Genomic DNA, 24,729 nt, shown 5'->3' with positions numbered 1-24,729 from the left:
ACAAGATAAATCCAAGAAGTAATACATAGTAATTGCTATTCAACACCTTCATATTATCATCATCTTTTACAATTACTATAGAAGTACAAGATATAATGAATGTAGGGAATAACAAGGGTTTAAAGGGGCAATCTTGATTGATTAACAATAATTGACCATTAATAGTTAGTACGAAAATGATAAAAGACTATAATCCATCACAATTGATTAAAAATTTTGTTTTGAAAAGAGAACCCATGTCTAAATTGAAACGCTAGTTTTGGGGAAGTTGAAATCATCTTTGAAGGGGCCTCTTGGGAAAAAGAATTCCAAAAGTGAATCAAAATATACCTTAATGATTATCTTGCCACGAATTAGAGATGAAAACCTTGGTGAATTTTACTTGAATTGGAGACCTAGTGTTCTTCAATGGAGGTTGAAGTTTAGGGATGAAAGAGGCTAGAGAGATGTTAGAGAGATGTGAGTTTGTGAATTGTGGGGTGTTGGTTTAGTTTAATAAGGGTTAGGTGTTATATAGTCCCTCAACTAACTTAATTAATCACTCCCTAAACCCTAAGTTAATACCTAACTAACTAACTAACTAACTAATTTAATTGACTTCATTAGAAGTTGGAGAGTAAAACCAGACATGACCTATGAGACCCCAACCTACGGTTAATAGGTTAGTCAACGATCCCTTGCACCCACCATCCTGCACATCCGTCGATTGTGCTAGAGACTGGTTCCTGGATCTTCCTCAGACATTTGTCTAAGTTTTCAATGTCGGAGTGATCGATAGAGCATCATCCAATCGATGGCTCGTCGATTACTCATCGATGGACACTGCCCAAAATGGCAGTTTTGGTCAATTTGGAAGGGTCCCCCTCAAGGAACCTTAGGGTAATTCTTTGGGAGTCGTACCCATAATTTTCGACCTTAAACATAATCTAATACATATTTAACACTTCATACTAAATTTCATTGAATTTTGACTCTTAAAACACCATGAAACATGCCAAGACACACTAACCTTTATTTCACAATTCACGGACGTCATGGACGTTCCTTAACGTTTTGACTGTAAAAATTACTAAATTATTTATATACATTATTTTATGCCTTAAAAAGTGTACTAGTCTTTGTTCGACATGTGAGGCTCTAAATAAGGTCTTAGACTTTCGGAGTTTTATAATAAGTTGGATAATTATTCTCATGAACCTTCAACTGTGTGGAGGTATAAATTATAACCTTGCCATTTTACATCAACATACAACCCAACCAACCCTATACGCATCACGATACACCACAAAGCCTTGATTACCTTCCGATTAAGTTAAAATCAGAGCGATAGTCAATCTCTTTTTCAACTCCTGGAAGCTTTTCTCATAAAATTTAGACCATTGAAACTTGATTGTCTTCTAAGTTAACTTGGTCAAAGAAGACGAGATAGATGAAAATCCATCAAAAAATCCCCTATAATTGTCAGCCAAACCCAAGAAACTCCTTATACTCGTTGGAGATGTGGGTCTAGTCTAACTCTGAATTGTTTCTATCTTCGATGTGTCAACTCTAATCCCATCACCCGAAATAATGTGACCCAAGAATGCCACAAACATAAGCCAAAACTCACTCTTGGAGAAGTTGGCGTATAACTCCTTTGCTCTCAATGTTTGAAGAAAAATACTAAGGTAACTAGTATATCTTTTTCATTCCTTGAATAAACAAGTATGTCATCAATGAAGACCATAAAAAATAGATCTAAATTAGGTTTGAATACTCTGTTCATAAGATCCATGAATGATGCAGGTGCATTTGTCAAATCAATGGACATAACCAGAAACTCATATTGCCCATATATGGTTCTAAAGCTGTCTTTGGAGTATCACAATCCTTAAACTTCAATCGATGATAGCTTGATCTAATATCGGTTTTCAAGAAGCAAGAAGCACCTCAAGCTAGTCGAAAAGATCATCTATCCTTGGGAGAGGATATTTATTCTTGATGGTCACCTTATCCAATTGGCGGTAGTCTATACATATCCTAAGGGAACCATCTTTCTTCCTTACAAATAAGATCGGAGTGCCCCAAGGTGAGACACTTGGTCGAATGAGACCTTATCTAACATATCTTTCAGTTGCTCTTTGCTCTTTTAACTCTGCTGGTGCCATTCTGTATGGCAGAATAGAGATAGTGAGAGTATCTGGAATGGTATGTGTCGAAGTCTATTTCTCTTTCACGAGGGACTCCGGGTAGATCATCAAGAAAGAATTCTTGAAATACATTGACTATAGGGGCTGATCGAAGGGAAGATAGCTCAACACTTGATTCATTATCTCGAACTAAGTGATAGATACACCCCTTAGAAACTAAATTTCTTGCCTTTAGGAATGAAATGAAATGAATCTTAAGCACTGCTAAACTACTACTCTACTCTATGACGGGCTCATTTGCAATATGAAACTCGACAACTTGAGTTATGCAATCTGTTGATGCATATCATGCATGAAGACAATCCATACCAATAATGACATCAAAATCTACCATGTCTAACTCTACTAGATCAGGCATGGTGTTCTTGTTATAGATGGAAATTGGACAATCATGATAGACTCTTTCCGCTACATTAGACTCCCCAATGGGTGTAGAAACACAGAAGAGTTCACAATCTTTTTCAGGAAGAATCTCAAATTGATTTTAAACATAAGGAGTTACAAAGGATAAAATTGCTCCTGGGTCTAACAAAGCATAATCATCAAAAGTTAAGACTTAAATCACACCCGTGACAACATTTGGAGAGTTCTATTGCTCTTGGCGCTTAGTATTGCATAGAGACGGTTTGCCCCTCCGCCAGTACCAGAAGTGATTCCTCTTGGTACAGTCATATATGGTGGAGCAATTGACAAAGATTCAGCTCTATTTCCCTCATTAACACTGCCTCTCTTACTCTTAGGACATTATTTCATGAAATACCCGGTCTGACCTCACTTGAAACAACCCGAAGAGCTTTCACAACATATGCCGGAGTGATTTCTACCACACTTGGCGCAGGCAGGAGGCTTATTACTATGTGAATATGCAGGCCTAGCTTGGGAGTTCAGACCATGATGCTCAACTTTGTCTCTAGCCGCAAGCGCGCTAGTAGCTGATGGTGCATGCCCCTTCGGCTTCTGGAATTGTGGCCAATTCGAACCACTTTCTGTTGCACACTCATTCATGGTCTTGGCATTCTTGTTTATATACTCCTCTCCATCCATCTTGTTTTCCTCTTCAACTTTCTACACATAGAACATTAACCTTCATATGTCCATGTCGGCAATCAACATCACAACCCTACCTTCTATACTTGAAGCACGACCCAAACCAGCGACAAAAAAACTCATCCTGCTTCTCATATATTTAACCATCTCCATAGCATAGCGAGACACTTGGGTAAACTTTAACCCATACGCATGAACACTCAAAAAGTCCTGTTTCAAGGTAAGGAACTCCCGTACCTTTGCTTCCTTCAGTTCTCGAGGAAAGAAATGTCCCAACAAAGCTTCTTCAGAGCAAACCCTACTTGGATGTGGTGCATCCTCATTTCTGCGCTTCTTCCACTTGTTGTACCAAGTCCTAGCCACGCTCTTGAGTTGGTATACAACCAATTCAACTCTATCAATACCAATAACAAGAATCACATCGAACACCTTCTTCAACTCTTCCATAAAGTTTTCCGGATATTCAGTAGTGCTTGAACCATCGAAGCTTGGGGGATTCATTCTCAAGAATTACCGAATCCTCAAAGTGTCTGCCCCTTCTTCTGGAGCTCCTCTTTGTTGCCCGACTTGGTAGGTCACAGCTTAGCTCAACATCCAGATAGACTCACAGAACTCATCATAAGTAACTTCCCCTTGAGGTTGTACTTCTAGAGTATTGGGTAACTCCTGTTCCTGAACTTCTACATTTCTCTTTGCTGGATGACCTCTTGCTGCTATTCGTAGAGGCAATGTTATTTGAAACATGCGCAAAAACAAATTAGCGAGACACTTTTAATGATAAAGTATAAAGCATGAAAATAGATATGAAAGAAGTGATATATTCCTAAATTTTGTATCCTCCTATTCATATTTGTGGCGTGTTTCACATGATTACTAAGACTCTATAGACAGATTCATAGACTCCCTAGGACTCTTGAACTCTAGGTTTTGATACAAAGTTTGTCATGCCCCGAGTGTACACCTAGGTGGGATCGACACTCGGTGACTATTACTGGCTTTGAGCGAACACTTGGCATGACTTACTTAACTCATTGGAAGACAACAATCACACTTATATGGATAAAATATCTCAACTGAACTGATTAGTAATATTGTCTGGAATATTTTAAAAGTTTAAACATTTAGCTTGGCCAAAATGGCAAAACAAGTATTTAATATAACTATGAAAATGTAAATACTACTGAACTAATATCTATGAAGCCTCTAAACTAACTGAGATGAATATTGGGATAACCCCCACAATATTATATTGAACAAACTAGACATCAATAAAAGATGTTTTTCGGAATGAATGAAGGCTCACCAACTAACTCTGGGATGCTCAATTAGATCAACGGTGTGCTGGATGTCGATTCTCATTGCCTGTGTCTGTATCATAATATGATGCAGTCCAACTAACATCAGTACATTGAATGTACGAGTTTGCGAGATGGAATGTTAAACAACACTTAAGCTTGAAAAGTAGTAAGAAAGAACACTTATCTTGTCTCTACTCAACTCATGATTTATTAACTCTTATTAAATATATGCAGTTTAAAAGTAAATTCAATATAAAGAAAAGTTGACCGAAACATGTTTTGAACTCTGAATGTATACAAGTATACAAATAGTATTTGAGATGTATAAAAAAATACAAAACACTGATGAATATGAAGATATAATACTTTTGCGGGAGCTTCTCTAACCGACATCCTTCACTTAAGAGCTATAGTGATGATACAATGTAACTTGGCCCATGATGCCCGACCATCCTAATTTTGCTAGAGTATAGGACCTGAACTACCTAATGGATGCACTAGTATACTATAAAAAGGGTTTGTCTAAAAAGTATGACTCTCTTCTATCCATGATGACTTGAGTTAATAAGAATTCGCATCCCCACGTTGGTGCTCAATACTACTCCCAAAAATATATACTGGCTTTTATGTTTTTTAAAACATACTGATTCTGTGGTTTGAGATTATTTCTCAAAACTTAGCTTCATATATATCTCTTGGAAATCATAGTTTCTCTGCTTGCTTAATTTCATGAAACTATTACTTTTGTCTGAAAACAAGCCCGAAGGCTCTTTACTTGTTTAATGTGAAAACACTTGGAACTCTTAGGGATTACTTAGTCCTCTTATAACGTTTGAGAATGCACTCAACTCTTTTTTCTTTCTTAACGTGTAACTTGAGTAATAAAACAAAGTTAAAACAGTTTGTTAAATACTCTTGGAAACTTTAAGAACTCACTTTGACTTGCTTCTTAACTCTTACACTTGACTCTTAAATTCTTTGACTTTGATCTTGACTTTCCTTGAATTAATTATGGATTCAAGGATCATGAACTCATGTTTATGGATGATTTAATGATATTTTTGGGTGTACTTTAGAGTGTTAGAATCAATTAGGAGTTGTAGGTATATCACTTTGGAACTAATACGAAAATATTGGGGAGAAATGAAAACTCCAGGTGACCCTGGCGCTCTTAGAGGCGTGGGGTGTGAGAGTTTGACGGACAAAGGCTGTCTAAAGGGGCTTTGGCTGGCGCAGCGCTCCAGGCCTTGAAAGATAGAGGCAGCCCGGAGGGGCTCTAGAAGGCTCTGTGGCCCAGGGCCTATCAGACGAATTTTCCAACTTTTCTTCTATGATTTTCAATTCTAAACCTCCCAAAACTTCCATGGATCTTCCCCTAAACATTTAGGATCACAAATATCCTGAATTCTGAATTGTTTAGACTCATAAAAAAACCTAGAAACCCGAATCACAAATCACTAAAGGTACACTATAATTCTACCAACAAGATTTAAACGATTATTCATGAAGAGCTTCAAGATTTATCATTCAGTCAATAGAAAACTTGTTGAATTATACATACTGGTGTGTGGGCGAACGAACCCAACACAGAAAGATCTCCATACTTAGATAGGGATCACCCCAGATGAATTTCACTAGATAAACCTTGAAGAATTCTTGATCTTCCACTTCTCTTCTCTCTTCTCCCCAAGCCCTAAGCATTTTCAACTTTTCTAAAACTTAATTGGGATTGGTTCTTACCCCTTATAAACCATTAAAAAGAAATAGGAAATAATAGGGTGAAAAGACTATTTTACCCTTAATTAAATCAAAATTGGACTTTTCTCAATCCAACAACCCATCTTTTGAAAGACATATCTCCCTCATACGACATTGAAAATGCACAGACTCGGTGCCATTTGAAAATGACCAAAAACTCACTTTTTACATTTAAGAAATTTTCTAGATTTCCCTATTTATTTTCATAAATTATTATTATTGGTTTCTTAGCTTATCATAGTTATTTCAAGTTACGATATGTTACAAGCATCCAATGGAAAAAAGTCTTACGTTTATCTTTGTGGTAATTCAACTATGTTGAGGACTTCACACACTGATTTGAATATACAATTAGTTCATTCTCTTTTTTAAGTGGATTGAATGATTCATTAATGAGTAGTTAATTTTTGGAAATGTGTAACAGGGATGTAGTAGTACAATCTTATATCTCTTACTCATGTAATCTTAAAATTTATTAATAAAATGAAGCATTTCTTGTATGGTAAGACAATGCAGTATACATACAATTAACATGCAACAATATCCATCAAAACAAAAATAATATTTATATAATCCAACTTTCTTGAATGGCACTTCAAAAACCAACTACTTCAACAACCAATTGTGTTAATATTCAACCACCCAAAACTACTTATCTAAAAACCAAACTGTTTAAGACCAACCATTTACAAAACCAATGCTCTTAATTATCAACCACTAAAACCAAACATTTCAAAAACCAATGTCTTAAAACCCACTTCAAACACAAAATGTCGTAAAAAACTAATATCTTACTCATCACCATTGATCTCCATAACAATACCCATCACGTCCATTGAAATTCATCTACAGACTTCTCCTCTTTTTCTTCTTCGTGCTTCTCCTATTCTTTTGCTTGATCTTCTACCTGCTTTTCCTCATATTTTTATCTTATTCTTTGTGGTTCTCGTTTTATTTTTCTTGATATTCTTTCTGCTTCTTATGTTCTTCTTTTTTTATTCTTCTCTCAATCTTCTCTTCTTTGTTTTCTTCTTCTTTCTTCGCTTCTACTCTTGTTTTTCCCCCATCTCTTCCTCCTCTTTTTTCTTCTCTTCCATCTTCTCTTCGTTGTCTTCCATCTTCTCTTCTGTGTTTTTTCTTCCCTTTCTCATCTCTTTTATAAATTCATTAACTTCTTCTTAAAAGTATTCATCTATTACAACAAGATCTTCATTAAATTTTTCTAATTTAAGGATATCATCAATATCAACTACAACACCATCTTTATCAATCAGCTGCAAGATCAGTGGATGAGCATTCTTACAAATAAATTATTTTACACAAATAGTATATAAATTTGCATACCTTCTATTTTCTTGTTCTTTTGATCTCTCCTCAATTTCTCATCGTATAAAAACAACACTTTCCATCACTGCAAGTTCAAGGGATGCAACACACTCACACAAGTTATCTTCTTTATTTTTCTGTCCACCCGAAATAGAATTCTCAGAATGTTGGTTGAAATTGTTCTCACCCAATATTTCATCCTCCTCTGCTGCACAAGTAAGGACCATGACACCTTTCAATTTGGCCTTTAAGATAACAATGATTGTGTCTTTCACTTCATCTGTATATGACTTTAATGTCGCCATATTATTTTTTTGTCTCAGGGACAGTAGGTATGAGGTATGGATGCACAATCTAAAAAAGATATGAATAGTGTAAGGCCTTCACTATTTACAAATATTGCTAGATAATAAATAAATTTATACTTTTGTACTTCTCCCTTTGTGCTTAAATTGATCAACTTCAGTAATATTATCGCTCTTTGTCGTGTGCCAGCAATGTAAACGGGTAATGGGCAGAGAAGAGTCCAACAACTTCTTTGCATACTTACAAAGATGAGGAAAAATATTATATATCCAAATCTGAAATTAATAAAATAAAAAACAAATAAAAAAAGACTATGAAATACTATATAAATATATAGTAGTTTATTATAAATCAAGTACATAATTGATAATAAGTACCAGAATTGCCTAGGGGAAGCCATACAAAGCATAGATACATTCCCTCTTTCATTGTACACTTCACCTTGCTTCTTCAAGTTAATTTTGTTCTTCAAATACTTCACTGTTAAATCAAAACATTCTTTTCCGATAGATCTTGAAAGAATTTAAATCATTGGCTATCTTAATGTGGTTTGAATCCATAATCTTAGATCGACCGTGGGCAAAATATATTGAATGGACGACCAAACTAAAGAGTACTTCAACTTGTGATTCTTATTCAATCTGGTACCCTTGGTTGCTCCCCAGTATTTATGCAAGTGTACGTAGTTGAGCAAATAATAGAGTGGCTCTTAAAAGAACAAGATTATCGATCCCAAAGGACTTGTCAGTTAAGTATTTTTACCAAATTATACTAGTCTAATTATTTATTTACGAGTTCCAAAAATAAAAGAATGTAGGAATTAAATAATAAATTGGAAAATCCCCGAGCTATAACATATATTAGATTTCATGCATTATATTATTGTCTTAGAACTAACTTCAGTTGTCAAATTACTAGTTTATAGGGTTAATAGTATGATCCGGGTTGTCCACCTCTTTTCGCCTATCCCATTTAGATATTTAACTATATCGTTGAGCGGGGATAAATAGACTGACCGGCACATTTATATTTCATCCTATTTCATAACCAAGTAAGGTGTTCGTTTTTTGGGCGTCAATCTTGAAAACTAATCTTCTCAATTTAATGGGTGGATCGAACTCTCTATATTCCCTGGTCTATCTAATCTCGCTTATGGTAAATTCAAGATTTAGACACTAGATTTATTTCTACATGGCCAGTCAAGAAATAGTAAAACAAGAATATAAAAGTAATTTATAATGGATACCAAAGATTAATTCAAAACACCATTATAATGAACATTCAATCAGTAGCTATAGCCCCAGAAACAAGGGCTTTAGCTACTAATCTCTAAGAAAACAAGAAGAAAATAACCCTAAAAAGTATTAACGACTTTCTCTTTCAAAGTACCTCCTCTAGATTCTCCCCCTCTCATTGAATGCCTCCAATAACTATTTCTATGGACTATTTATAGACGTAGTAAAAAACCTAAAAAAATAATTGAATCCAAAGCAAATTATGAATCCAAAACAAAACGGAACTAGAATTCCGCTTGAACTATGTCGCCTCGATTTATTTATGGTTTTTAGAAGACTTAGGAACATATCATTTAACAATACCACCTCTAGTTGTAAAAATACTGTATTAAAATAATTTTCAAATAAAAATATCAACCACTACTCTATCAAAACAAACAGAATAATGCTAAAAAATATGAAAAACTTACTAGTTCCACAAAACTCGACAATGCCATTGACATAAACACCATTAAAGTCGACCAAAATATAGTAAAAACTTTCAAATCGATAGTACAGAGAAACATACAAAATTAAAAATTTCATAAACATAAAAGATAAAAAATTTCTATGCATTATTCAAAGCAAAAGGTCAGTAATGATTCCAAATAAAATACATGAACTAAACGAGCGAAATTTTTAGAATGTTTAAGCAAACATCTAAACTTCGCTAAATTATAGCAATAAAAAAATCAAATTGGCTAAAAGTTATTGAAAATACGATTAAAGTTGCTTCAGGTGAAGAAGATCGAAAAAGATCCAACTGAACTGGGGAAGAAAATTGAAAAAGCTTCAGTTGAACTTGGGAAGAAGATTGATGAAAAATTGACAAACTCCACTTTGATTTTCAGGAACATTTATATGATCTCTTTTATCTTTATGTTTTCAATAATGGAAGATGGAAGAATAGTGTTGGAGAATGATTAGTTCTATGAAGGTTAATGATTTAAGTAAAACATGTTGATCAAAGTCAAAATGTTCTCCGAGGTTTCGTCGAAAAATGTTTACCCTCTTTTATTAAAAAAGTATTATATTTCTTGGGATTGTAATATAATTATTTGGAGGGATGAATTTTTTTTGATGTTGAAGTGGTGGGATGAAAATGATATTTTATATGCTTGTTTTTTAATGCCCAATTTCTTCAAGTGATGAAAAGGTCCAGGACCCCACAACCCGACCCCACTTTTCACTTTTCTAACAATAACCTCAAAAATTAAATAAAAAAGAAATTAAGTGTCTATTGTGCAAATTAAGTTCTGGGAGTGTCCCCCATTCAAATTACTTTCATGTTATAAGATGATAATAGATGGTTAGTAATATATAGAAGTGTACTAAAATTGACAAAATAGGCATAAAACATCAACTGAAGGTTGAAAAATAAAAATATTCTAATGGGATTGATCATGATGATTTTGTAAAAGCGGTAGACTAATAATAATACACCAAAAAATATCGTGTGACAATCACATATAAGTCAACATTACCAATCCATCTCTTGATTTGAGACTATTTTGAGAAGGAAAAGTCTAGGCACGAGAAAAGGGCAGGAGTAGTGTAAATTCCATTATATTTTAAATTTTAATTACATGTATAATTATTTATGTGACTAAGTTTCATCAATTAGTAATTAATGTCACATGATATATTTTACAACATAATTATAGACAATCTTTGTTATTTATTTATGTACTAAATAGATAAAATAGGAATAAGGCATCAAGTAAAGATTGATTTTTTTTTAAAAAAAACATGCTAGGCTTTCTCATAATGATATTGTATCTTCATCATATGAAAGCATTACAAATTCGAGGAAAATTATAATACACAAAAAATATCATGCAAAAATTACATATAATCCAACATTAATAATATAATTAACCTCATTATTTGAGCCTATTTCACTAAGATGAAAGTCTAGGCACCACATAAACATAAAAACAATGTAAAATCTATTAGATATTAAGGTTTTTTTACAGGTACGATTGGTGAATAAATTATCATCAGTTAATAATTTATGTCACGTGGTGTATCATACAACATGATAATATACGACCACTATTGTTTAGATGTGTATCAAAATGACAAAATAAGAACAAAGTATCACGGGAAGGTTAAAAATTAAAAATAAACTACAGGGATTGATCATGATGATCATGTGTCTTTATTGAGAGAAGATACTAAAAATCGTTGGAAAACGAAAATACACCTAAACAAATCATGCAAAAATCACATATGATCAAACAATACTAATCCAGCTCATGATTTGAGTGTACTCTGAGAAGACAAAAGTGTAGGCACGAGAGAAGGACAATAGTGATATGAAACAATAGATTTTAAGTTTTTATTACATGTTATATTGTGTGACTAAAGAGTCATCAAAGAGGAATAGATGTCAAATGATGTATTTAAGGACTTGTTATTGTAATGACTTTGCCTACGATTGACAATGTGTGATTTTGTATAAGGCCATCACATCTTTAAAATGCGTCAGTAGGTGGTAAGACATGCTTAATTATATACTTGACATCGCTAATTTTTTTTGCCTATGTGGGACTTCTTGTATTAAGTATCGACATCAGACACACCCCTTCTTTGGATTCAGCTTTCGCGCTAAGGTTTGCCCCACCAAATGCTATTTCCTTAGACTCACCACGGAGGTTTACACTTACCAGGATGTGTCCACATTCAGTTGCAATTTGGCCCACATAAAAAATTTTTACACATGAATTGCTTTAATACCATTTGTAATATTCCAACTCACTAGTGATATTTTCTGCTCTAGGCCTAAGCCCATGTGACATTGAAACGCGTCACTAGTAACATACATCATCTGACATTAATTCCTCACTGTTGACACTTTAGTCACACAATTTTACATGTAATTCAAATTCAAAATTTAACGATTTTTACATTGCTCTAGTCCTTCTCTCATGCCTAGACTTTTGCCTTCTTACAATAGGAGCGAATCAGGATTTAGATAGGTTACGTTCAATCACATGTGAGTCTCGCACGATTTTTTGAAGTATATTTTAATTTTTTCAGGGACCATCATGAGCAATACTGGTAAATTCTTTTTTATTTTAAACCTTCACTTGATGCTTTAATCCTATCTTTTAATTGTAGTAAATATCTACTAATATGAATCGTCTATTATCACATAATAACATACATCATGTGAAATTAATTGCTCAATGATTACACTTTAGTCGCACAATTAGACATATAATTAAAATTTAAAATGTGTACTAGTACTATTATGACTCTTTCCATGAAATATTAAATATAGATTTTGAACTATCCGGTAACTATAAGTATTTACTTGACAATTTTTTTTTTAAAAATAACTAATATAGTTGATATTTAATGAGCCAAGTTCATAGTTAAATTAATACTCTTTATAACTTGGCGCATGTATTGACATAAGTTAGTGGGATTTAATCTTTTTATATCTTAATTTGAGTAATAAAAAGAAAAGAGAGAGGAGAAAGAGCAACATGAGAACGACTTCAGGTAGCAAACATTCCAATTATGTTATATTCCTTCTATATGCTTATGTTTATTGTTTATATGAATAGTGAGTATTTGGTATTGGATGAAAGATAATGAAATAATTTGATAGGGTAGCTGGTAATTTTTAGATGTTAATAAATTTATATTTGATAGAAGGTTGAAATCAACCAGAAAAATGGGCAAACCATTGGAAATGGGTGTGATAATTTGGGGTCAGAGGAAAAGGCGAGCTTGACTTGCAGTTGATCTTGGTAGCCACTAGTTACGAAACTAGTGACTTCAATTTAAATTAATATAAATTATTTGTCATATTAAAATTATAGTGTTTGATATATTTAGTTAGGTAATTGAATATTTAATGTACTGTATTTTATGAATGCCTTTAGATTTATGATATATTTGTAAATTGAGACTTAATACTAGGATTAAAATTTAATAATATGAGACTTGACAAATTTAGTTGGCACTAATATTTAAGAATTTAATTATAAATTGGGGAGTTTTGGACCTAGGATAGATCTATAGTAATATGAGTGTCTACGGACTCACTTGCTTACGAATATTGCATATTTGATAGATTGAGAACATTCAGAAGCATTACGAAAGGAATGAAAAAATCTTGAAGGTTCGTGACACGTGTTCGGCATTTAAAGTATGTTAAGATTTTCAAAATTTCTTGAATAAACTTTTTCTAATTAAGTAAAATAGACAATGGGCAAGGGCGAGAGTGGGGATCTGTACCAGTGGTTTGATGGGCATTGGACGAGTACCGGTGCTATGAAGGGAATATTTTTATTATAGAATGACAGATTGTACTCCGAGAATGTCAAAGCCTGTGGGATTACATGATGTATTATTTAATTGATTTCTTTTGTGTGATACATTTGCGATTCTATAATACATTTGCGGACCTTCTATCCTTTCAATCCTTATCGTGTGTACTTGACTTTATTAAAATTTTATTCTTGTTGTCTTAAATTTTTTACAAATTAGGAGGACTCGTGCATTCGTAATCAAAGATCAAGAACTTGTACCCGCACTAATTACTAGGTTTATTGAATGAGGTAGTTGCATGGTTGAGGTCACGTTAGAGGTTGTATTGCACTACTTTTCGATATTAGGCATGTAATGACCATTGATGTGAAGAAAGTGATATAAGGGGTCATGATGATGAATCTCCTGAACTATAATAGTATCTTTTCTAAGAATGCGTATGAATTTATATCACTTGCTATGAGGGGTTGCATTAGTGGAGTCCCATGGTCTTAACTATACATCGTTTCTTAATGTTATCCATATCAATTAGTAATTGAGAAATCACATTACTAGTAGGGAACCAAGCAATCTCCATTTGGAAAGCTCATAATGATCCTATTAAATTAGAATTATTTATAAGTGTACAAAAAGTACCGAATATGAATTAAGTGTCAACTAAACGTACAAATTAAAAAAGATTCTACTATCCTAGCTCATGATGATCCCATAAAATTCACAGGAAAATTATGATACACCTAAAAATATCATGTGAGGATTGCATATAATCTAACATGACCAATCCAGCTCATGATTTGATTCTATTGTGAGAAGAAAAAAGCATTGACATGAAAGAAGGACAAGAGCAATGTAAAACCCATAAGATTTTAAATTTTAATTATCTGAACAGTTGTGTGACTAATGTTTCATCAATGAGAAATTAATGTCAATTCATGTATGTTAAATCCAAATAATAGATAATAAGTATAATTTAGATACGTGCTAAAATGACAAATAAGAACAAAACATCAGGTGGAGATTAAAAATGAAAAAGTATCAACTGCATTTCTCATGATGATCATGTGTCTTACTTATGGAAATATATTGAAAGGTCGAGGAAAATTATAATGAGCATAAACATATCGTGTGAGAATCGCGTAAAATCAAACATTACCTATCCAAAGAAATCATGATTTGAGTATGTTGTGAGAACACTTAAGTCTAGTCATCCGAGAAGGACATGAAAAATAATATTATGATCAATCACGGAAATATCATAAAAAAACTTACTCAGTCAGATTAATAGGCCTTACAATATTAACACCATCACAAGAACACCAACTTGGAATAGACAAGAGAGAGCATACTCGAATGGAATAGAGAAGCAACAACAAAAATTACCATCTCTCTGATCTCCCTCATATTATATATCGTAGAGGACAATGATAGACCATAAATCATCCACCCACCCCACGACCACCACCACCAGAACGCCTTATCATTTGTTGATGTAATAGAGATAGAAAGATTTTCATTTGACTCATTAGATTTTCAATATTAATGATATTTAGATAAAGAGAAAATAATTTTATGTTTTGATTGAGGTACACTATTTATGATTACTATGTATTTTACGATTCATTTTTTGTACTAGCAAACTTTATGGAAACTTCTGACTAGCACAAATGAATAGTAAATATTTTAATTATCATAAATAGCATTCATCAATTAGTAGAACTAATTATATCCTTCTTTATCCAAATATCCTTTAACGTAGAAAATCTCATCCGCCAATTTCAAATCATCCTATCTCTATAAAATCAACAGAAGAACAGGAGTTCTGATGGTGATGGTGGTGGTGGAGATTTATTGTCTATTATTATCGTCTATGCTAGATTGGACAGTGAACCTCAGAGGTTGTTGTTTTCAATTTGGAAGACGTAGGCAATTTGAGTAGGCTCTCTCTTATTACTAGGTAGGGAACTCTAGTGATTCTCTCTCAACACGAGCCCAAATGTGTGTTTGACCAAGTTGGTCTTTTTGTTGATTGACTTATAACTAAAGTATTTACAATTCATTTTAGGACTAGCAAACTTTATAGAAACTTCTGAGTTATGACTAGCATAAATGAATTGTAAATAAAGTAGTAATCATAATTAACAGCCTCAATTGGTAGAGATAATTATATCCTTCTTTATATAAATCTCTTTGATCGCTGAAAATATCGTGTCAATTTCAAATCTTCCAATAGAATAATAGAAATTATGGTGACACTGGTGGGGATTATTGTCTATCATGTCCTCTGTGGTAGATTAAATGGGGGACCTCAGAGGTGATGGTTTTCATTTTGGTAGATGTAGGCAATTTGAGTAGGCTCTCTTAATCATTATTAGGAAACTCTTGATTTTCTCTCAAGACAAGCCCAAATTTGTGCCTGACCAAGTTAGTTTCTTGGGATGGGTTTTCCATTGTGAGGTTCATTGACCTGTACGGGTAAGTTTTTTCACAGTATTTTCATGATGGTTTTAATATATTTTAACATTTCTTCCTCTCGTGGCTATACTTTGGTCTTCTCACAATATACCTATATGCACGTGCATTTTCAATTAATTTTTTCTGATTGCTTGTCACATATATCTCTTTAACAATGGTATCCACAAACATATAGCAATTTATAAACACTGATCAACTAAATGTTCCTTTATGTTTTCTACTAAGTTCTATTGAAATAACTTCTTTGTACCCTATTGTAGGAATGTTGACCCAAACAAATCAAACAAGACTGAGGCTGCACAAGGTAACGCTCATATAAAGAATGTCATAATAAATCTGAATCGATGTGTGGTATTAATATCTTTTGATATGTCATTCGACTCTAGAGTGAAATGTTTTAAAGTCTTATGTTAGACATAGAACTGATGTAACCGAAAATAATATAGAGATTGTATGACTTTTCTATCAGGATTGTATTCATAAATAAAGATAGGATTATATTTGTTTTAAGTACATATTTAAATTGCATACAAAAAATGGACCAATTTGAAGTAATCTCCCCCCATAAAACTACCCTCACGTCAATATAATAACTTTAGGTAAGATCGTTTACCATTAAATTTAACTCCAAATTGCCATAGATCTAATTAATGTTCCTCTTTCATCAAAACAAACTTGAAATTTTGATTTAATTTCTCTTTTGTAGAAATACAAAATGATGCAACATACAAGTAGAATGCACTTCTAAGTAAATTCAATTGTTTCAAAAAAGCCATTTGATGCAACAAAAATGAATTAATAAAACTAAAAAACTGAGGGCTACATATTAAAACAACCAGAAGAAGGCTCATTAAAGCTATAACGGTAAATAAAGGAAAACTTGTAAGAATAAGGCTATTAAAAAAAGTAATTGCACAACAACATATTCGTAAAAAGTTACAAGATAGAACGATAAACAAGAAATTAGACTCAAACTACATCAACATTAAACTGGAAAAAGTTACTACATGATGACCAAATTGATTCATAGACAATTTTGGATACGCAAAATCAAGATCAGATCATACTCTGCAAGCTTTGGTTCTACACTCTAACTCTGGTGGCCTAAAGATCCAGACTAACCACTGTTTTCTCCCTTTGTCTTTCATTTTTAGAAATAGCGTTCTGATACGCTCAAACTTACTTCTCAAATGAGAAGTAAAGCACTCGCGTCAAGTAAATAACCCAACTAGTGAGGTTGGGATCGTTTGCACGAGGAAAATAGTCTAGACTTAACTTCAACTTGTTATTACTATTGTTCGGTTGATGACTTCCTTAGAAAATAAAAGCATAAAAAGGGGGGTTTGTATTTCCTAATGAGCAAAAATAACTAACGAACTTGAAAGAGACACTTAACAGCTTTTAATGTTGGGTTTTAATCAAGTAATCAAAGTAACTAGGGTTTACGTGTTCCCCACAGGTTCATAACTTGATAATTCTAACTATAACAATTCTTTCCTAGTATCTTGCATGCAAATTGATAAGTTATGTATTTCTAAATCCTTGGTCCGGCATCTAGAAAATCTCACTCCGCACCTTGGTCCGGCTACGTGTGTTGCTTTCCTAACCCTTATCGATACCTCATATTAAGCATCGTATTCGATATTTGACTAAGTTATTACCTCGTACTAATCAATACTAGCCTATTATATAGTATACACTAAATCTATGTTAATAATTATTTTCCTATTACCTACCTCCTTGGTCCGGCAAGTAGCATTAAGGCGAGTTCTAACGTTGATCATCCGTTAAAAAGACTTCTAAGCGAAAGAATTATTAATACATGCAAGACACTATTCTAGAATTGTTATTTTAGCTAGGGTTTATCTCATTATTTGCCTATGGTTCCCACAACCCTAGTTATGGAGTTTAGTTCCTCATAGCCATAAACACAATATTCAAATATGTTAACCAAGAATTCATGTACTTACTTCAATGAGAAAGAATAAAATCCGAAAATTTGCTTGATTAATCACCAAAAATCACTTGTAAGAATCTCTAACAATCAAACACTCAAAACACAAAGTCTAATAATATGATGTTTAATCTCACAGAGTCTAACCTCAAAAACGAGGTTTTTCGAACTATTTATAAAAAAATAAAAACCTAATTAAACAAGGATTCTAATTACTGGAAATCTGTCAAAACGTGGCTGGGTCGACGGACCACGCGACGGACCGTCGTGGTCATGACAGACCGTCATGATCATGACGGACCGTCGTGGACTCCGTCGTCCCATACTTGGTGTAATTCTTCTGCTGCTTTCTTCATTCCCCTCGACGGAAAGTGTGACGGACCGTCATAGGTACAACGGTCCATCGAGGGTCTCGCTTCAAAATACTTCAAAGCTTGGAATCTGGGTACTGGGATCACTTCTCTGATCTTCACGACGAACCTGCAGGATGGACCGTCATAGCCATGATGGACCGTCACAAGCTTCGTAATCCCACACTTGGTTAGACTTCCCCATCTTCCTTCAGCAGCTTCTCTACGCTGCCACCTACGGATTGTCACAGGCACGACGGACCGTCATAAGCTCCGTAGGTGTTCTCTTCTTCATTTTTCTCTCAAAATCTCCGCATTCAGCTTTGGACATATTTCCTGCAAAACAAAGAGAAACTTATATCAATATTAGCACAAAAAGGGCTTTTAGACACACTAAAATTAAGGAAAAAGTATTAATTATACCGTGAAACCACGGTATATCAACACCCTCAACTTAAATTTGTTGTTTGTCCTCAAGCGATGCACTATGACTCACTACACAATCTTTGTACAATAGTATTCATATTTTATCCTTTGCAATCATTTGGCTATCAATCCCAATTAATCTCATCAAATCTATGCATGGTATCACTATTAGGCTTGAATTTTGTGGGATTCGAACATGACCCAGACTCACCATGCACTAACACTTATTCTCTTCAATTTCTCACCGAGGTGCTAACAATTCCGGTATTGTAACTAGTGTCCTCACTTTAGAACAAAATCCTCATTTTTCACACAATGATTTCAGTTTGAGTATAAGGATCACATTTTAACACTCGCTCTCAGAACAAAGTCACACTCATTCATACCTATTGCCATAAGCTTGCCCTTATTTTCACTGCCTTAAGTTCGCTATACAACCCTTAGGATCACGATAGGACTTTTTTAGCTTGTAACGTAGGCTCAGAGTAAGGTAGGGTATATTTAGGTATACTTTAGTGACTTTTTGCCCTCCTTGACATATCGGCTAAACCTTCCACTTTCTATCACTTTGTCTCGCCCAGTTTCTCCTATTCTTTCGCCTTGCTGTTTCCCTTCTTTCTTCATTTGTGTAAGTAACTCTTTTCTTTTCTTGTTTGTAATTCTTGAATATTTCTCTTTTTTTCTTTTTTTTTCAACGAGTTCTTGAGTAACTTTACTTTTGATCTTTCTCTCTCTTTGTTCTTTCAACCCCACTTTCCTGAGCATTCCTCAAAACAGCCACCCTCAACTCATGGCTTTGCCATGAGTCAAGGTACACAATACCCAAAGTCGGGTCAGGGCCATAAGGAAGGTTGTTTATACATTAGCCACCCTCAACTTATGCTTTTGGCATAAGCTGAGGTGCACATGTCCAAGGAGGGACCAGGGCCAACATATTGTTCCCAGAAAAGATCAGTTGGGGTGAAAAAGAAAGGTCTAATTTTAAGCTCAAATTATTTGGATCAAAGAAGGATAACTTTCATTTGGTTTCTTTTATTTAGGCTAGAAATGGGCTATATTGAATAAGGGCCTATGATCCTTTCCTAATTGTCTATTACAACTTACTTTTAGCAGGACTAACCAGGCAAGTTCTAGCACAGTACCAATAGTTGACTATTCAAATTTCCTCACACTCACTTGACATCTCATCACTATACCAGATTATCAGACACCTAGTTTGACTTGAAGATTTAGGGTAATGCAATGGTGTAACTCTATTTCATGTTTAGAGCCACACAATTATCAGTTACTACGCCTAGTCATGCAACATTTTCCAGTTTTATCGGGATATCATTTTAGCCATCATGCTTCAGAGTTAAACTATGTACAAAAGATATAACGTGCCGGTTCAACAGAAAAAATAATCAGTCTTTTGGGGAAAAAGAACACAGGCAAGAAAACCCCAAAAGAGGATAGTGAGTTGGGCTACTGAGACTTCACCATAACACTCACTTTCCATTTACCCACCCCCAACAAAAAAACATGCAATTATCCCCAATGCCTAAAAAAATATAAGGATTAGAGGGGTAGGTGAAGCAAACCTGTGGCGCATAGCGCCGTTGATCAACAAGCTGGTGGGTCTGGTTTCCCAGAACCCACATTCTCTGCAATCTGGACACCCTCAGTGGTGTCCTCAGCAATCTGGACACCCTCAGTGGTGTCCTCAGCAATCTGGACACCCTCAGTGATGTCCTCAGAAGCAACCGCACCCTCAGTAGTGCCTCCTACTGTCTCTACAGTGCGGAAGCTAGACGCCCCAGCCGCTATCTGTGATGCTCTGATGTGGTGTGCCTCCGCCTCAGCAAATGAGGCTCTCCTCGCGGCCTCCATCTCTCGGCGCTCCTTCTTCCTTGCTCGTGCCTCATCCTTTGATCGACCCCTCCGCCTGTTGGCACTGTCTCTCGGGGAAGGTGGGGGCAGTTCTGACATAGCAAACAGGGCCGCCAATACAGTGTCCTCAACAGGATCGACAGGCTCCAGCACTCTTGCCTCTAGGATCGTGTCGATGTCTGCACGAAGACTGTCGACTGCAGCCTGGAGAGTCGACACATCTACCGGAGGGGCTGGACGGGCTAAGACTCTCAACTCAAATGCATCGAGGCGCTGGTGAACATCAGTAATCTTGCGTTACATCTTCCTCTCCATACGCGCTTCAGACTCAGTAATAGCCTTTTGCATCCACGACTGGGTATGATGCAGAAGGGTGGCCATTTGTGCCTCCAATTTTTGGACCCTAGCCAGCGGGGCCGGTAACGGTAGAGGAGCTGTACGAGATGAGCTCGGGGCTGGGCTACTACCCAGGATAGACTCGACCGGGGTAGTGTTAGTGGATGCCTGTGTAGCAGTGCGAGCCTGGGCCACCGTGTCCGCAAGATCATCAGCAAGTGGTGGCAGCTCTGGACGTGGCGCTCGATGTGGGGCCAACTCATTGGCCTCGTCTTTGATGAGGCCAACGTCAACGGTGCCCTGTGGGGTCTTCAACTGATCTATGTGCCATATGGGCACACCTGCGGTCCTGCAAAGAGCAAAAATCATACACGGGAAGGGGTAGGTGGTAGTGACCTTGAACGCCTTCTCGTGCATGACTGCCTGGAGAAGCCATGTGAAGTCGACCTCGAATCCGGCGATCATATCCTCTATCAACACTACTCGATCCCAAGTGACGATGTTATCAGCAGCTGTGGAGGAAAGGCAGTGACGGACGAGCAGCCACAAGAACTTCGCAACGAACGTGAGGTTGGCCTTCTTGATGGTCCCCTTCGGCTCAGTGACCCAATCTGCACCCTCTCTGTCGACTGATAGATGCAGGGCCATCCACCTCTTGGTGGTCTCTCTCAGTGCCTGCTCGCGCAAGAACTGGCCATCCTTCACGATCTGCCAGCGGTAGTCAAACTCGGCAGTGTGGGGGGTCCGCGTAGCATTTGCACCCTCACCGTATAGGAACCAGTGGATGGCTGGCAGGGAAATGTCAACCTGCACGCCCCGGACTCGAACCTGCTCCAGTGGGGCCTGTTTAGCGGGAGCAGCCCGCCTATCGATCTGTGATCGGAGAGTCGCTACGTAGGATGCGTAGAACTCTCGGACCACTTCCTCGCTGTATCGTCCCAACGGACAGGCTGTCCACTCTAAGCGATGCCTGGTGAATATGTTGTGGATCTCCGGCATCAATGGGAGACTCCCTGTAAGTACCCGCCGTTCCAAGGTCAGTGTCCGAGTCATTACCCCTTTATCAGTAAGGAATTTTGTGTCGGTTTAAACTTGAAACTGGCCTTCGATGCACCACCGGTTTGGCTGGTCAGAGGCTGGGGTGGGGACCTAGGCTGGTGCGCCGGATGTGGAGTCTGAACTGTCAGCCTCATGAGACGAGGCCGACGCTGCAGCAATGGCGGGTGCGGGAACCTCAGCAGATCCTGAAGCTTCCTCGGACCAGGATACTCCTAAGGAGCCAGACGCTCCTTCCTCATTTGTGGCTGACCCAGAGGGTGTGCCGGTCAGTGTGCGCTCCTCATCAGACTGGGAGGCAGTAACTACGCCGGACGCCACCGTCTTGGGTGTGGCTCTAGGGGCACGTGGAGAACGGGAAGGTGCGGAAGTGCCTGGGGGCACATATTTAGGGTCCCACTTATCATCAGACCCGATGATAAAGCGTGCAGACGGGGCAACAAACTTGGATCGCCCGTGTGCGTAGGCTCGGTCTTGCTTTGTTGTCGTAGTAGATAGTACCTGAAAAGGATCACTATTAGTATAAGTAATGTCAAACAAGACAAGCAAGCCCATACAACATAAAACATTTAACATAGTGTGTTAGTGATAGTGAAACTGTATCACACGACGGGCTGGATGACGGCTCGTCGTGGATACGATGGACCGTCATGAGGTCCGTCGTGTTGTACTTAGTCAATGTATATAGAAAGAACCCTGAAAGAGGGGTCTCTGACCATTATGACGGTCAAGCAAGACGGACCGTCGTTGGGACGACGGTCCATCGTAAGAGTCCATCGTAGGACACTTAGAAAATGTTGGGAGACCCTTATCAGAGGGGTCTCTGACCATCATGACGGTCAATCAGGACGGACCGTCGCTGGGACGACGGTCCGTCGTAAGAGTCCATCGTAGGACACTTAGAAAATGTTGGGAGACCCTTATCAAAGAAGTCTCTAACCATCATGACGGTCAAGCAGGACGGACCGTCGATGGGACGACGGTCCGTCGTAAGAGTCCGTCGTCGGACACTTAGAAAATTTTGAGAGACCCTGAGAAACAGGGTCTCTGACAACCATGACGGTCGTGCAGGATGGACCGTCGTGAAGACAACGGTCCGTCATAGGCGTCGTTGGGCAGGGGTGCTAGGTCTTGTGCAACGGACCCTACGACGGTCCGTCGTGTGTGCAACGGGCCGTCATCGGGGTCTCGTTCTCAGTAGCAGTGTTAGAACTGGGGGTACCCTACGCATCCCTGATGAACCCAACTGGTTGTGTAGTGTTGTGGACCTATATGTGTCTATCCCAACGACCTAAGAAACTACCAAAGCAAAATCACCTATGCCTAAGGTTATCAACATGGCACATACGAACATTTTGAACCTAGGTTTAGACATAAACATATAAAGAAAACAGTATACGACTAAGAACTAAGCTAATACTAACTACAAAACCAAAATGCAAGATAAATAAGTATAAATGTAGAGACACATACCTTGGAAATGGAGAAGAAGACAAACGGAAAATGATTCTGGCAAGGTAGACACCGACAAAAGCAGCACCGATAAGTAGATGATAATGATAAGGCTTAGGTGGTTCGTGGGAGCAATGATCAGTGAGGGGAAGTGTGGAAGTTGAAAAGAGAGGGGAATAAGGAAGTAATGGGGTGGAATATGGAGGGGGAAGTATAAACGGTCAGATTTTGAAAAAGGGTCTAGCCGGGTCGGGTAGATTTCATTAATCGCACGACGGTTCCCCGATGACGGTCCATCGCACCTGCGACACCCCGTCGTAGGTTCCGTCGTGTGTGCCCTAATTTCAAAAATGACAGAAATACGTACCTGGTGTGACGGATGCCTACGATGGTCCGTTGCATTCGCAACGGTCCGTCGTTGTATCCGTCAGTGGCTACTGTGGAGTAGTTTTCTGCAGAATTTCCTGGTGATGTGCCTGCAAATTTAAAACCCATTTATAGAAAAAAAATAAAAATGCTACCATTATTAAAAAGACGATAAGTATTGGGTTGCCTCCCAACAAGCGTCTGATTTAATGTCGCGGCACGACTAGGGCCACTTGATTACTCAGACTTCATCAAGAGGGTATGCCTCGATCACTTCATTCGCTGATTCAGCATGCCCGAGATAGATTTTTATGCGCTGTCCATTCACCTTGAACTGCACACCCTCCTTTGTCTCCAACTCAACTGCTCCATGAGGGAATAGTTGGGTAACCGTGTAAGGACCAGTCCATTTGGACTTGAGTTTGCCTGGAAACAAGCGCAATCTGGAATTGAATAGAAGCACTAAATCCCTGACCATAAACTCTCGTTTTTCAATTTTGTTGTCATGATACTTCTTCATCTTTTCTTTATATAGGGCTGAGCTTTCATAGGCTTTCAAGCGAAATTTATCAAGTTCGTTCAACCCATTTAACCGTTGCTCTGCAGCTTCACTCCAATCCAATTTTAACTTCTTCATAGCCCACATGGCTTTATGCTCTAACTCAACCGGAAGATGACAAGCTTTTCCATATTCAAGTAGGTATGGAGACATATCTATGGGAGTCTTATAAGCTGTCCGGTAGGCCCAAAGAGCATCATCAAGTCTCCTTGACCACTCTGTTCTACTAGCATTCACTGTTTTGGACAATATCTGTTTGATCTCCCGATTCGATACCTCAACTTGCTCACTAGTTTGGGGGTGGTAAGGAGTGGCCACATTATGGCGAACACCGTATTTCTCCAGTAACCCCTTGAACAATCTGTTGCAGAAGTGGGAGCCCCCATCACTAATAATGGCCCTTGGAG

General features: G+C 37.1%; 1 protein-coding gene and 1 long non-coding RNA gene across 2 annotated transcripts; one reads left to right on the top strand and one right to left on the bottom strand.

Moving 5' to 3' along the window:
• Positions 1 to 2,960: 2,960 nt before the first annotated feature.
• LOC138337979 (uncharacterized) lies at positions 2,961 to 3,737 on the bottom strand. Its single transcript, XM_069288426.1, has 2 exons — positions 3,474 to 3,737; positions 2,961 to 3,254 (listed from the first exon to the last, which is right to left on the bottom strand). Exons 1-2 carry the CDS (start codon positions 3,735 to 3,737, stop codon positions 2,961 to 2,963), a joined length of 558 nt encoding a protein of 185 aa, XP_069144527.1.
• A 3,260-nt stretch (positions 3,738 to 6,997) lies between these two features.
• On the top strand, positions 6,998 to 8,050 carry LOC109120947 (uncharacterized). The gene is made up of 2 exons (XR_002028361.3): positions 6,998 to 7,834; positions 7,942 to 8,050. It is a non-coding gene; the product is annotated as an uncharacterized lncRNA (long non-coding RNA).
• The last annotated feature ends 16,679 nt before the right edge of the window (positions 8,051 to 24,729 follow it).

This window comes from Solanum lycopersicum, chromosome 8, assembly GCF_036512215.1.
Source record: "Solanum lycopersicum chromosome 8, SLM_r2.1".
Classification (NCBI taxonomy): domain Eukaryota; kingdom Viridiplantae; phylum Streptophyta; class Magnoliopsida; order Solanales; family Solanaceae; genus Solanum; species Solanum lycopersicum.
This window is presented reverse-complemented; position numbering and strand designations above follow the sequence as displayed.

Bases quoted from the DNA above. Each gene is read 5' to 3' on its own strand.
- LOC138337979 (XM_069288426.1), bottom strand. From the start codon at position 3,737: ATGAATCCCCCAAGCTTCGATGGTTCAAGCACTACTGAATATCCGGAA. The intron at 3,255-3,473 runs GTACGGGAGTTC...TTCTATGTGTAG, and splicing joins GAGAACTGAAGGAAGCAAAG to AAAGTTGAAGAGGAAAACAA.